Source organism: Leucoraja erinacea, chromosome 39, assembly GCF_028641065.1.
Source record: "Leucoraja erinacea ecotype New England chromosome 39, Leri_hhj_1, whole genome shotgun sequence".
In the NCBI taxonomy this organism is placed as follows: domain Eukaryota; kingdom Metazoa; phylum Chordata; class Chondrichthyes; order Rajiformes; family Rajidae; genus Leucoraja; species Leucoraja erinaceus.
The window spans coordinates 6840259-6855258 of NC_073415.1; the positions used below are offsets into that span (position 1 = coordinate 6840259).

Genomic DNA, 15000 nt, shown 5'->3' on the forward strand with positions numbered 1-15000 from the left:
ATACTATAGCACGCAGGGCAGGTCTCTGATTTTGTCTGTGTGTGTGTGCGTGTGCGTGTGTGTATATGTGTATGGCTGTGTATGTGTGTTGCATATATGTGTGTGTTTGTGAGTGCTCCTGTGTGTGTGTTACTTGTTTGTGTGTGCGTGCCCAAGTGTATGTGTGCATGTGTCTGTGTGTGTGCGCGTGCGTGTGTGAGTGTGCGTTTATGTTATATGTATGTGTGTTGTGTGTGTTTGTGTGTTCATGTGTGTATGTGTGCGTGCGTGTGTTAGTGTGTATGTGTGTTTGTTTGTGTGTTCGTTTGCGTATGTATGTGTATGTGAAAGTGGAAGTTTGCATGTGTGTGTGTGTATGCATGCGTGAGTCTGTGTTTGTGTGTATATTTGTGTGTTGTGTGTATTTATGTGTGTATGTGTGCGTGCGTGTGTTAGTGCGTATGTGTGTTTGTTTGTGTGTTCGTTTTTGTATATGCATGTGTGCCACTGCGTGTGTGTATGCATGTGTATGTGAAAGTGGAAGTTTGCATGTGTGTGTGCGTGCGTGTGTGTGTGTGTGTGTGTGTGTGCGCGTGTGTGTGTATATTGTGTGTGTGTGTGTGTGCACACGTGTGTGTGTGTATTGTGTGTGTGTGTGTGTGTGCGCGTGTGTGTGTGTATATTGTGTGTGTGTGTGTGTTGTGGGGGAAGGTCCTTTCAAACAGATGTATGGGAAGTTGTGAATGGCGGCTGCCCTGATCCCAGGACCAGATGCCAGGTGTAAAAACATCAAGGGAAATGATGCGTGCGTGTTCTGCGAGGAGCGGTGACTGCAGTAAACAGGGCAGCTCAACAACTAGCACAAAGGCAAGCTCACACAGTGTACACAGGTCATGCTAACTCCGTACAACTCACAATGTGGCCCTCACATCCTCAACAGGCATCGTCCACATCTCTCAACGGCTTCAGCTTCTGAGCTGCTCAATCATGATTGTTTGAACCAATTCCAATTAAAACTCAGTCACTTTCCCTCTGCCTGCTTTTCCATTCCCTCGCCCATTCTCTTATCCCTCTCTCTTTTCCCCCCTTCCCCCTCTCCCCCCTCTCCCCCTCTCCCCCCCCCTCCCCTCTCCCCCTCTCTCCCCTCTCACCCCCCCCTCCCCCTCTCCCCTCTCTCCCTCTCTCCCTCCTCTCCCCTCCTCCCTCTCTCCCCTCCCCCCTCTCCCTCTCTCCCCCTCCTCTTCCCTCTCCCCTCTCCCTCTCCCCCTCTCCCCCTCTCTCCCTCTCTCCCCCTCTCCCTCCTTCCCCCCCCCCCCCTCCCTCCCCCCCCCCCTCCCGCCCTCCCTCTCTCGCCCATCCCTCCCTCTCCCCCTCTCCCCCTCCCCTCCCCCCCCTCTCTCCCCCCCCCTCCCCCTCTCCCCCTCTCCCTCCCCCTCTCCCCCTCTCCCCCCTCTCCATCCCTCCCTCCCTCCCCCTCCCCCTCTCTCCCTCTCCCCCTCCTCTCCCCCTCTCCCCCTCTCCCCCCTCTCCCCTCTCCTCCCCCCTCCCCCCTCCCCCCCCTCCCCCCCCCCCCTCTCCCCCTCTCCCTCCTCTCCCCCCCTCTCCCCCTCCCCCCTCCCCCCCTCTCCCCCTCTCCCTCTCTCTCCCCCTCTCTCCCCCTCTCCCCCTCCCCCTCTCCCCCCCTCTCTCTCCCCCCCTCCCCCCCTCTCCCCCTCTCCCTCTCTCTCTCCCCTCTCCCCCCTCTCCCCCTCCCCCCCTCCCCCCCTCTCCCCCCCTCCCCCCCTCCCCCCCCCTCCCCTCCCCCCCTCTCTCTCCCCCTCTCCCCCCTCTCCCCTCTCTCCCTCTCTCTCCCCTCCCTCCCCCTCTCTCCCTCCTCTCCCCCCTCCCTCTCTCTCCCCCTCTCTCCCCCCTCTCCCCCTCTCTCCCCCTCTCCCCCTCTCCCCCCCTCCCCCACTTTTCTCCCTCCCTCTCCCCCACCCTCCCCACCTCTCTCTACCCCATTCACCATGTTGAAAATCCAGCGGTGACCAGAAAGACGCTTAGACTCTTTGGGTGACTGAGGAGACGACTCACGAACATATAGGCGACATGTCGCGGGGTGAAGCCTGTACGGTTGTGAGTAGTCGCCCAAAGAGTCGTACCTTGTTCTGGTCGCCACTGGATTTTCAACATGTTGAAAATTTTCGGCGACCTGCAACAACCTATGACGGGTGTCGGCTGTTCCCGAAAAAGTTGCGTAAGTGGGACTGGCCCTTTAGTCCACTCATTGGAACATCTCCACTGATGAAGATCTTCATGAAGATCTTGCCATCCTTTCTCCTCCAGAGATGCATCTATCTTTGCTGATAAAACATAAATAATTCATCAGGTTTGAGAGGCTTTGAGCAATTGCAATGATATGACAGGTCCTATTTTATTCCATCTATTGATCCAACGAACACTGTCAACTTTCATTGTTAGTGACCTGTAAACCTACCCCAGATAAAACAACTCTCGCTGTTCATACCTTCCTTGTTTCTGCACTAGAGTCCCTTATTGAAACACACAAGAGATGTTTGACTAAATAAAACTGCTGGCAGAAGTTTAGCAAAACGCAAAGTGCTGGAAGAACTCAGAGGGTCGGGCAGCATCAGTGGAGAGAATGGACAGGTGATGTTTCAGGTCGGTCTTCAAGAAGGGTCCCAACCCAAAACTTCGCCAGGTCACTCACTACACAGATGCTGCCTGACCCACTGAGTTTCTCCAGCACTTTGATTTTTGCTCTAGATTCCAGCTTCTGCAGTTTTCTGTGGCTCTTTAGCGGAGTAACTAAGGAAGGCGGGTAGTATCAGTGGAGAGAAATGGGCAGACAATGTTTTGGGTCGGGATTGTTGGAGTAGAGGGGAGAATACTGCCACCTTTCTTGATTAGTATGGAGTTTGTACGTTCTCCCCGTGACCTGTGTGGGTTTTCTCCGAGATCTTCGGTTTCCGCCCACACTCCAAAGACGTGCAGGTTTGTAGGTGAATTGGCTGGGTATGAATGTAAAATTGTCCCTAGTGTGTGTAGGGTAGTGTTAAGGGCTGTCCCACTTGGGCGACCTAATCTGCGAGTTCTGGCGAGTTTGCCCTCGACTCATACTCGCAGCATGGTCGACACAAGGTCTTAGGAGTCTTTGTAACTCTCCTTCATGCTCGAGAGTGGTCTCCGCGTACACGAGGCCTCGGCTAGGTCGCGGCGTATTTTTCAACATGTTGAAAAATGCCCGTGAGTTAATAAAGGTCACCATGGAAAAAAATCGATACTTTTTTTACTCGTAGGTTTAGTCGTAGTAGGTCGGCATGTTAGTCGTAGGTAATCGAGGGTAGTCGAAGATAGTCATAGATAGTCTTCATTATAGTCAAAGGGAGATCGAAGGAGATCATCTTCACTCTCCACTATTCGGTGTCCAATTTTCCCGAAGTTAGTCGTAGTTAGTCGAAGGAGGTCTTCTACATGACACTGTTTTTAACTCTCATAAACTCTTCTAAACTTGCCAATTAGGTCGCCGCAGTGGGACAGCCCCTTTAGTGCGCGAGGATAGCTGGTCTGTGCGGACTCGATGGGCCGAAGGGCCTGCTTCCGCGCTGTACATCTAAAATTAAACTAAACCGAATTGATATAATGGCCCCATCTGCTAACTCTGAGCACATCCTGAAAGAAGAATCAATAAATGATGTTTCCGCCTCATCCCAATGAAACTGCTCTGGGTGTAAGCTGGGAAGTGCAGCTGATTCATCCACATGTGAATTGAATTACAAAAACTGGGAACTGATGCTAAAACTCCTCTCCAGCGCCTGACTGATGCAAACCACTCCGAGGCCGACATCTGTCAACTCCTTTGTGTCTTTTGAGACATTAGAAGAAGATTAAAATTCTCAGATGTTGGGCAGATTTCACGACAGTGAATGCCTGCCTACGAGGCTTATTTTTGATTGAAAAACAATGTTTTGCCAACATTACTAAGCTGAGCACGACGGAACACACATGGGCCGTCGCTCGAGAATCCCATCCTTTATTAAACTCTTTTTATTCGATTTAGTTTAGATATACAGCTCTTTAGAAACAGGCCCCCGCACACTAACTCTATCCTACACACACTAGGGACAATTTACACTTAAACCAAGCCAATTAACACACACACACACACACACCTGTACGTTTTTGGAGTGTGGGAGGAAATCGGAGATCCCGGAGAAAACCTACGTAGGGTGCCGTGTGTGTGTATGTGGAGTTTGTATGTTCTCCCTGTGACCGCGTGGGTTTTCTCCAGTTTCCTCCCACATCCCAAAGACGTGCAGGTTTGTAGGTGAATCAGCCTCTGTAAATTTGCCCTCTGGTTGGAAGGGAACAGCATAACATAGAACTAGTGTGAACAGGTGATCGATGGTCGGCATGGACCCGGAAGGGCCGAAGGGCCTGTTAACATGCTCTATCTCTAAACTAAACGAAACAATAAATCTTCATGTGTCCCTACAGATCAGGTCACTTCTGCAGCCACTAGGATCATATCTGCTCCTTTGTTTGAGGCAATTCTGCTGCATTTGTCGGCTTCCATCCCTTTCAATCAGTCTCGATCCAAAACGTCATCTCTCCATGTTCTCCAGAGATGCTGTCTGACCTCCTGAGTTACTCCAGCACTTTGTATCCTTATGTGTATCAACCAGCATCTTCAGTTCCTTGTTTCTGCTGCATTTAAATGCCCTTTTGAGCATTTAAAGCATTTGAAAAGTATTTAAAAGACAAAGGGAATAGGTGACGTTTCGGGTCGAGATCCTTCTTCAAACCAGGTCTGAAGAAAGGTCTCGAGATTTTTTTGCGCAATCGTCCTGAGGTCTGGAAAATGGGTCATTGTGTGCGTGACCCAAAATTAACTAGGTCCTCTTGCAGCGATGCGGCGGTCTGGTTGAGCACGGGAAACCATGTGTCATTTTCGCGCGGCACGTTCGGGGTAAACCAGCGATGCGTTCCTCGCCAGCGTGCGAGATTTGTCACGCAGGCGGCGTGCGAGGATTTTGTGCAGCACGAAATCCTGGAGCGCCGTGCGATACCGCATGCAACTACTCCACGCCTCTCCATGTGCCCGTCCCGCGCTACCCACACGCTACGCATGCGTCACAACGCAACGACCTATTTTACGTATGAGGCGTAAATGATGTCCCTCTGTGCATCGCCCCTCGTGTGCAGGGAGTGGATCGGAAAGTGGGATAACCAGTGTGAACAGAATGGTCGGCACGGACTCGGTGGGCCGAAGGGCCTGTTTCCACGTTGTATCTCTAACCTGAACTGAACTGAACTCATACAGCACGTGTTACACCATTAATCACTCTGTGAAGGACAGACTATGTAGTGTGAAACATTAATATCAGAGCGCATTGCCCCAGGGCACATATTCCACTGAGAGACAGGTTTGAACCTGATATCAATCGTTTGAACCATGTTCGTTCCGTCTGACAGATTCTTCTCCTTTTTGTCTCCTTCTCCGCCTTAAAACGCAGGGACCTCCAGGAAGACCCGGTTTGCCATGTGCGGACGGAATTCCCGGACCTCCAGGAACCATGCTGATGTTCCCGGTGAGTTCCCGTCCTCATTCCGATCCATTCTTGGGATTTAATTCGGGATCGGAGATTGTAAGTCTGAAACAAAAACAGCCGGAAGACACCCAGCAAGTCAGGCAGCATCTGCGGGAAGAAAAACCAAATTAACACTTTGGACTGAAGACCCATAGTAGAGGAAAGAGGCTTAGCCCGGAATGTTTAAGAAGGAACTGCAGATGCTGGAAAAATCGAATTCACCCGCTGAATTTCTCCAGCATTTTTGTCTAGCCCGGAATGTTAGTGTTGGTTCTCTCCCCACGGATGCTGCCTGACCTGCTGAGTGTTTTTAGCACTTTGTGCTTTATTTCAGATATTCACTATCTGCTTTACTATTAGTGAGCTTTACTTTTAAAGGTTTCAAAGGTCTTTTATTTTCCCGTGTACCAATATGCGAATTACCATACAGCCATACTAAAAAAAAGCAACAAGAGACACACAACTACATAAAAGTTAACATAAACATCCACCACAGTGAATTCCCCACATTCCTCACTGTGATGGAAGGCAATAAAGTCCAATCTTCTTCCCTCATTCTTCTCCCGCGGTCGGGGCAGGCAAACCATCCATTGGGGCAGGCAAACCATCCATTGGGGCAGGCAAACCATCCATTGGGGCAGGCAAACCATCCATTGGGGCAGGCAAACCATCCATTGGGGCAGGCAAACCATCCATTGGGGCAGTCGGACCATCCGTCGGGACGATCGAAGCTCCCGCGGTGGGGAGATCGAAGCCCCCAAGTCAGGGCGGTCGAAGCTCCTGCAGCTTGGAGTTCCCGAAGTCGGTCTCTGATCAGAGACCGCGGACTCTACGATGTTAAAGTCTGGCAGGCACCCGCGGTAGAGCTCAGAGGTCGACCCCTGGCAAAGGGGTCGCGGGCTCCACGATGTTAAGTCCACAGGCGGTGGAGCTCCCGGTCGGTCTCCAGGAAAGGCCGCCAACTCCTCGATGTGAGGCCGCAGTGTGGACGGAGATACGATAAGGTTCATTACTCTTTTTAGGGAAGTGGGAATATAAAATTGAAAACGGGGACCTGGGGTCTGCTAGTTTAATTTAGTTTAGAATTTTATTGTCACATACAGTGAAAAGCTTTTTTATTTTGTGCTATCCAGTCAAAGAAAAGACTACACATGATTACAGTCAAGCCATCACAGTGGACAGATACAAGATAAAGGGAATAATGTTGAGTGCAAGATAAAGTCCAATGAAAGATAGTTCTAAGGTCTTCCATAAGGTAGATGGTAGTTCAGGAGAATCCAGACTGCTCTCTAGTTGGTGAGAGGATGGTTCAGTTGCCTGATAACAGCTGGGAAGAAACTGTCCTTGAATCCAGAGGTGTGCATTTGTAAATGTCTGTATCTCTTGCCTGATGGTGGGCAGGGTGTGACTGGTCCTTGATTATGCTGCTGGCCTTGCCGAGGCAGCGTGAGGTATGAATAGAATCAATGAAAGGGAGGTTAGTTTGTGAGAGAGTGTGGGTGTGTTGGTCATCGTGAACAAGTCGGAGCAAAGGGCCAGTACAAAACAAATGGCACAAATAGCTGGATTAACTCAGCAGGGCAGGCAGGAGAACATGGATAGGTGATGCTTCGGGTCGGGATGCTTCTTCAGACACTAAACAAAGACACAGATCAAAGGCATGCTTTGGTCTGATCTATCCTTCCAGACCAGCTAGGGTGGGTTTAGAGGGATATAAGCCAAACACAATTAAATTCATTGCTCTTTTCTGGCGATGGAGGTCATTGGTGATGCTCAGATCATTTTCTGCTTGTGCTTCAGGTTTCCGTGTTACAGCGGGCTTTCCCACTGAGCTAATTTCACACTTCCTCGGCCTGTCAATGCCAGGATCCCTGCTCAGACACAGCCAGGAGCCAGGGGTGATGAATGCAGGTGGGACTGGGTTGAGCTTAATTTAGTTTAGAGAAACAGCCCCGCATATTATCACTATCCGACACACACTAGGGACAATTTTTTTCCTCCGAAGAACTCATTCTTGCCGCTGGTTTCCCTGCACGGCCTCTCTGACTCAGTGCTAGAACCTCGTACTTGGCTGTGATCCCCAGGCAGGCTCTCTCCTGAGGAGGCAGCTGTGTTTGTATTCATCACCCCTGGCTCCTGGCAGGGCCTGAGCAGGGATCCTGCCAGTGACAGGCCGAGGAGGTGGTGTGAAATTAGCTCAGCGGGAAAGCCCGCTGAAACATGGAAACCTGAAACACGAGGAAAATGATCTGAGCATCACCAATTAATTATCTCCATCGCCAGAAAAATGCAATGAATTGAATAGGAATGGAATTGAATACATTTTATTAGCCAAGCATGTATAAATCCAAGCAATTGGCCTTGATGCTTACCTTGCAAATAACAGCATGATATACAGTAGACAATTAAATATAAAACATTATAATTAAACATGTGGAGAATGAAATAAAATAACAGAGCACAAGGAGGTTGCAGATTTTTGGCTGTTTAGTAGAGCTACTGCTCGTGGGGAAAAAAGCTGTTTTTATGTCTGGCTGTGGCAGCTTTGACAGTCCAGAGTTGCCTTTCGGAGGGAAGTGATTCAAAGAGTTTGTGGCCAGGGTGAGAGGGGTCAGAGATGATCTTGCCCGCTCGCTTCCTGGCCCTTGCAGTGTACAGTTCGTCAATGGGGGGGGAAGGTTGCAGCCAATAACCTTCTCGGCTGATTGAACGATTCGCTGCAGCCTCCGGGTGTCGTGCTTGGTGGCTGAGCCAAACCAGACCATGATGGCCATGTAGAATTGGACCATCATTGCCTGTGGCAGATTGTGCTTCCTCAGCTGCCGCAGGAGATGGTCCCCGAACTCACCCTGACCCTTTCCATTTACAGTTCCAGTATGGAGGGAATGGAGCAAAGGGCCCGGCGATCTCGGCCCAGGAATCACAGGCCCAGGCCATTCTCCAGCAAGCCAGGGTAAGTGACTGATGCCAGACTTTGGCAACTCGCCAAGCATTCACCTTCTCATGGAGTCATACAGCGTGGAAACAGGCCCTTCAGCCCAACTTGCCCACACCAATTAACATTTCCCATCTACACCAATTCCATCTGCCTTGCGTTTGGTTTAGTTTAGAGATACAGCGCGGAAACAGTAACATAACATTAACACTATCCTACACCCACTAGGGACAATTTTTACATTTACCAAGCCCAGGGGTGGGGAACCTGCGGCCTTCAAGGCCATTGTGCAGCCTTTTGATTGAATCCAAATTTTGTAGAACAAATCCTTTACTTTTTATTTAAGAAGGAACTGCAGATGCTGGAAAATCGAAGGTAGACAAAAATGCTGGAGAAACTCAGCGGGTGCAGCAGCATCTATGGAGCGAAGGATATAGGCGACGTTTCGGGCCAAAACCCTTCTTCAGACCTGAAGAAGGGTCTCGATCCGTAACGTCGCCTATTTCCTTCGCTCCATAGATGCTGCTGCACCCGCTGAGTTTCTCCAGCACTTTTGTCCACCAGTCTGTAATTATTGCTAAGTGTTCAGCTCCTTATTAGAGTCATCGTCACACAGTGTGGAAACTTGCCCACACCGACCAACATGCCTCATCTACATTAGTCCCATCTGCATGCATTTGGCACATAAGCCTATCCTATCCATGTACCAGTCCAAATGTCTCTTAAACGTTGGGATAGCACCAGCCTTAACTTCCTTCTCCAGCAGCTCGTTCCATACACCCACCACCCTTTGTGTAAAAAAAGTTGCCCCTCATGTTCCTATTAAAGTCTTCCCCCTTCACCCCAAACCTATGTCCTTTGGTGTAGAAAGGAACTGCAGATACCAGTTTATACCAAAGATAGACACAACGTGCTGGAGTAACTCAGCAAATCTGCACCAACTAGAGAATAATAAGTTTTGGGTCGGAAGCCTTCTTCAGACTGCAAGAAGACCAGAGGAGAGGAACCTAGTTTATTTTGGTATCATGTTCGGCACAGACATTGTGCGCCGAAGGGCCTGTTCCATCTTGCGTTGTTATACCTTCCATGTTCTATTTATATGAGCACCCTATCAAAGCCTGGTGCAAACACCTCTCTCCCTTCTCCTTACTTCTTGCCCCAGTTTGTAACTCTGTCCCTGTCTCATTTGCTTTCCAGCTTGCAATGAAGGGTCCATCAGGTCCGATTGGCCTCATGGGAAGACCAGGACCATTGGTGAGTCTGACTGTTGACCAGGAGAGTATTGGCATGAAATTGGATGTATGAGCAAGTGGGAATGCCGGAGAAAAGTAGCTGTGGAGTCAAACGAAGATCGGTTGTGGGAACACCCTGGTCCCAGAGGCTTGTGATACCTCAGATAACTTCACATTGTATCTCTTCAGCAGTACCTCACCACCATGCCAATCCCCGCCAGTGTGAAACAAAATTAGTGTAGATCAAAAAGATTAGTGTAACTGAATGTTTGATGGTCAGCACAGATTCGATGGGCCGAAAGGCCTTGTTTCGGTACTGTCTCTTAATGGGCTGGCATGGTTTTCCTCGGTGCTATGAAATATTAATTTATCACCCAACGTCACTAAGTCATCATATTGTTCCCCAAAGGTAGTGAGCAAAATTACTGTCGTAAACTCATTCAGAGAGGTGATCTTCCGTTAATAGAGATGCGGGGAACTGCAGATGCTGGCTTACAACAAAAGGCACAAAGTGCTGGAGTAACTCAGTGGGTCAGGCAGTATCTCTGGAGAATGTAGATAGATGATGTTTCAGTCGGGACACTCCCCAAACTAATGTCTGCAGAAGGGTCCTGACTCGAAATGTCACCTATCCATGTTTTCGAGAGATGCGGAATTGTTCCAGCACTTTGAATCTTGCATTAATATTTGCCAAAACATCAGTGATGCTGCCTCAGCCTCCTGCGCCCCAAGGAATAAAGTCCCAAGCAGCCTAATCTCTCTCTCCCTATAGCGCAAACCTTCAAATCCTGGCAACGTCATTGTAAACCACCCCGGCTTACTGGCATCTATCCTACAGCAGGGTGACCCAAAACTGAACACAATACTCCAAGTGCAGCCCCACCAACGTCTTGTACAACTGTAATATAATGGCAAGGGCATTGAGAAGATGAGGAGCAGCTTTGGAGTTGGCAGCCTGAAGTGGAAGGGATCTTGGTTTGGATAAGGACTGGTGGGACATGGAATGAACCAAGGGTACGGGAGGGGAGGTGGGATGGAGGAGTGTGCTGGAGGTGCGGAGGGAGGGCGAACTTTGGAATGGACGTAGAGCTCTTGGGAGGAACAAGGGATCTTGGTTTGGACAAGGAGTGGGGGGACGTGGAATGAACCAGGGGTACGGGAGGTGGGATGGAGGAGTGGTGGGGAGGTGAGGAGGGAGGGCGAACTTTGGAATGGACGGGGAGCTCTGGGAAAGAACATGGGATGGAAGAACCTTGGAGTGGACCATGGGGTGGTTTAGAGTAATGAAACAAGGACGGGTTGTAAAGATGCTGTGGAGGCAACGGATAAACATCTGGCATTTCTTGTGTTTCTTCCTCCATGTCTACAGGGTCTCCCAGGCAACATGGGTCTGAAAGGTGATGCAGGAGAAATGGGCCCAATGGTAAGTCGATGGCTGTCCCTGGCAATGCTTCTTTCAGTGTTGATTCCTCACTGGTCTAACCACACGAACATGGCCAGGCCAGGCCAGGCGTGGAGATCTTAGGGATTGTCCTCATCTGGCAGAGACGCTACCTCACAGCGCCAGAGACCAGGGTTTCATCCTGACCTTGGGTCGTGCGTGTGCGGGCGTGTGTGTGTGTGTGTGTGTGTGTATTTGTGTGTGTGTGTGAGTGTGTGAGTGTGCGTGTGTGTGTGTGTGTGTGTGTGTATTTGTGTGTGTGTGTGTGTGTGTGTGTATTTGTGTGTGTGTGTGTGTGTACACTCTTTTTCTGCGTGTGTGCATGTGTGTGTCTGTGTGTGCATGTGAGTGTGTTCATGTTTTCTGTGAGTGTGTGCGTGTGTGAGCGTGTGTGTGTGTATGCACATGTGTGCGTGCGTGCCTGTGCATGTGTGCCTGTGCGTGTGTGCGCGTGTGTGCGTGTGCGTGTGTGCATGTTTTTTTGCACGTTCTCCCATGTGACCGCACGGGTTTCCTCCAGCTGCTCCGGTTTCATCCCACATCCCAAATACGGGAAGCGGTCACATGTGATGCAGGTTTGCAGGTTAATTGCCCCCCTGCAAATTGCCCTGAGTGTGTGGGGGAGTGGAAGAGAAATTGGGATAACATAGAACTAGTGTGAATGAGTGATAGATGGTCGGTGTGGGTTGAAGGGCCTTTTCCCATGCTGTCCCTCGCAATCAATGAATACTTCAATCATGATTTCATTAACCAATTATTATTCTTCTCTGCATCTTTGTGGTGAAGATGCCATCTCTGGTGGCCACGTTTCCAATATCACGGTAGAGTTTCATCTTCGAATAACACCGCAACAAGACTTGCGGGAGGATCCTGAGATTGAGGGAGGTGTCTTCTAACGTCTGTCTTTGTCTTATAGGGTCCTGTTGGAATTACCGGCCCCTTTGGGCCTCTGGGAAGACCTGGGAGAAGGGTAAGGACCTCCTTGTTTAATGTAACTGAAATGAAGGGTTTGGCAATAGTTTCACACCCATCAGTCCACCCTCTTCCCTCTAACCCTCTCCATTCATGGTCTAATTGAATCAATCTTCAGGAGGTATTTTGACCTGGTATTTTGTTGGTTCAGATGCTTGATCAATGGTGTTTTATCATATATTATTATTATTATTATTATTATTATTAATGTTTAGTGTTTTCTGAGTCATTTGTAACTGTCACTGTATGTCATGTTGTTACTTGTGGGCGGAGCACCAAGGCAAATTCCTTGTATGTGAATACTTGGCCAATAAACTTACTCACTTAACAGGAGGTGTCTGAGGAAAGGTCCCATTCCTTCTCTCCAGAGATGCTGCCTGTCCCGCTGAGTTACGCCATCATTTTGTGACTATCTTTAGGTTTGAGGGTTAATTGGCCTCTGCAAATTGCTCCTAGTGTGTAGGGAGTGGATGAGAAAGAGAGGTAGCATAGAACCAGTATGAATGGGAAAGCAGCATGGACTCGGAGGGCTGAAGGGCCTGTTTTCATGCACAATTTAACCATAACACAGAGAATCAATATATACACTTAAAACAAGTCCCAAGTAATTTTTAAGAAGGAGCTGCAGATGCTAGAGTAACTCAGCGGGACAGGCAGCATCTCTGGAGAGAAGGAATGGGTGATGTCACTCATTCCTTCTCTCCAGAGATGTTGCCTGTCCCGCTGAGTTACCCCGGCATTTTGTGTGTATCTTTGATGTAAACCAGCATCCACAGTTGCTTCCTGCGCTGTTGTAATCTCAAATGGTTGTGGGTTTTGTGATTATCCCCGGTGGTTGGTGTGCAGTGTGGAATTGCTGGCTGAGTCCGTGTGCTGTGTTGGCAGGAGGCCAGACCTCTGTAAAGCTGAAAACCAGCAGATGACTTGGATTGCGTACAAGGACGTGTACATTCCTGTTCAAAGCCACCCAGGATTTGCCTGAGTGCTTCCCATAGTGGTACACACAGAATACAGGAATCCAGCGAACAGTCGGAATTCTCCTTGCTCCTCTCTCTCTCTCTGTCTCGAGATGTTAGAGAACAAACAATGCACCTGTCCTCTCTCCCCCTCACTGCCCTTCGTTGGCTCCTACTTACCCACTTGTTTGACCTTATCTGTCCTTAAAGTAACATTCCAAATTTCTGCCGTTAAGGCAGAGATAGATAGATTCTTGATTAGGACAGGTGTCAGAGGTTATGGGCAGGAGAATGGGGTTTGGGGGGAGAGATAGATCAGCCATGATTGAATGGCGGAGTAGTCTTAATGGGCTGAATGGCCTAATTCCACTCCTATCCCTTATGACCTTATGATCACACCTTCCCTGGCCAACAATGGACCTACCAGGGCACCACCCTGCCTGAGGTCATTTGTTGCCGGCCTTAATTGGACCTGTTTTTTTCTTATCTCCAGAATGATGTCCTCTCTGCCCACGTTCAGTCTGAAGAAGGGTCCCGACCCGAAACGTCACCTATCCATGTTCTCCACAGATGCTGCCTGACCCGCTGAGTTACTCCAGCACTCTGTGAAATGTCACCTATCCATGTTCTCCACAGATGCTGCCTGACCCTCTGAGTTACTCCAGCACTCTGTGAAACATCACCTATCCATGTTCTCCACAGATGCTGCCTGACCCGCTGAGTTACTCCAGCATTCTGTGAAACGTCACCTATCCATGTTCTCCACAGATGCTGCCTGACCCGCTGAGTTACTCCAGCACTCTGTGAAACGTCACCTATCGATGTTCTCCACAGATGCTGCCTGACCCACTGAGTTACTCCAGCACTTTGCGTCAATCTTTGTTCATTGCTCTACTTTCGTTGACACCAGCAGGTCTTGCCCAAGTAATTCTGTGTCATTGTTTCTTGCAGATTAAAGAGCCTGTCCCACTTGTGCGTCATTTGCGTGTTATTTACGTGACATCATTTACGTGTCACGACGCACGACGCGCACATGGCGTGCATTACGCCCGCATGGCGCGTGGTGTGTCATGGTGGCAGAGCCAGTGATGCGCGGCCGTCCGTCGTGCCCTAGGGTTTTGGGATTCACAAAATCTTCGCCCGCCACCTGCGTGACACGCAAATGACGCCCGTGGGACAAGCCCTTAAATACCTCCCAAACAGTTTAATACCTCAGTAAAACAGCTCTTAATATCCCCCCAACCAAGTAGGTGGATGTCATTAACAAAGCTGCTATTTGAAACAAGGGTGGGTAGACATTAATTAATGCATGGCGATGTTTAATAGTTTAATTAGGAGGAAACTCCAAGTTAATTACTTATACAGTAACACAGGGTGAGAAAAGATAATTGAGACTCTAGCAGGCTATCGTCCGGTCTTTAAATCTTCCTTCACAAGAACATCCTGTGGACAATTCTACTGCTGTCGTGCGACTGAGATATTTATATCAGTAACTGCGCATCTTTCACGACTGTCCTGCAATCTCTCAACTTGTGTTTTGACAAGTTAAGCCAAGTTCAAACAAAGCTGGAAAGAGTGCAGAGAAGATTTACAAGGATGGTGCATCTGTGGAATTCATTGCCACAGAAGGCTGTGGAGTCCAAGTCAATGGGTATTTTTAAGGCAGAGGTAGATAGATTCTTGATTAGTACGGGTGTCAGAGGTTATGGGGAGAAGGCAGGGGAATGGGGTTAGGAGGGAGAGAAGGAGTAGACTCGATGGGCCGAATGGCCTAATTCTGCTCCTATCACTTAAGACCTTATATTGCCAGATCTCAAGGGCCTGAGCTATAGGGAGAGAGGTTGAGCAAGCTATGACTCTAGTCTTCTGGTGAATGAGGGGTGGTCTTATAGAG

General features: G+C 49.3%; 1 protein-coding gene across 2 annotated transcripts in view; it reads left to right on the forward strand.

The window, feature by feature from the left end:
• The window catches only part of LOC129714470 (collagen alpha-1(XI) chain-like), a 188670-nt gene that overhangs the window by 73664 nt on the left and 100006 nt on the right, over positions 1-15000 (forward strand). For both annotated transcript variants that reach the window (XM_055664082.1, XM_055664083.1), the window contains 5 exons: positions 5496-5570; positions 8440-8523; positions 9703-9759; positions 11107-11160; positions 12095-12148. In XM_055664082.1, the coding sequence (XP_055520057.1) occupies positions 5496-5570; positions 8440-8523; positions 9703-9759; positions 11107-11160; positions 12095-12148 (324 nt within the window). The remainder of the gene's footprint in view (positions 1-5495; positions 5571-8439; positions 8524-9702; positions 9760-11106; positions 11161-12094; positions 12149-15000) is intronic.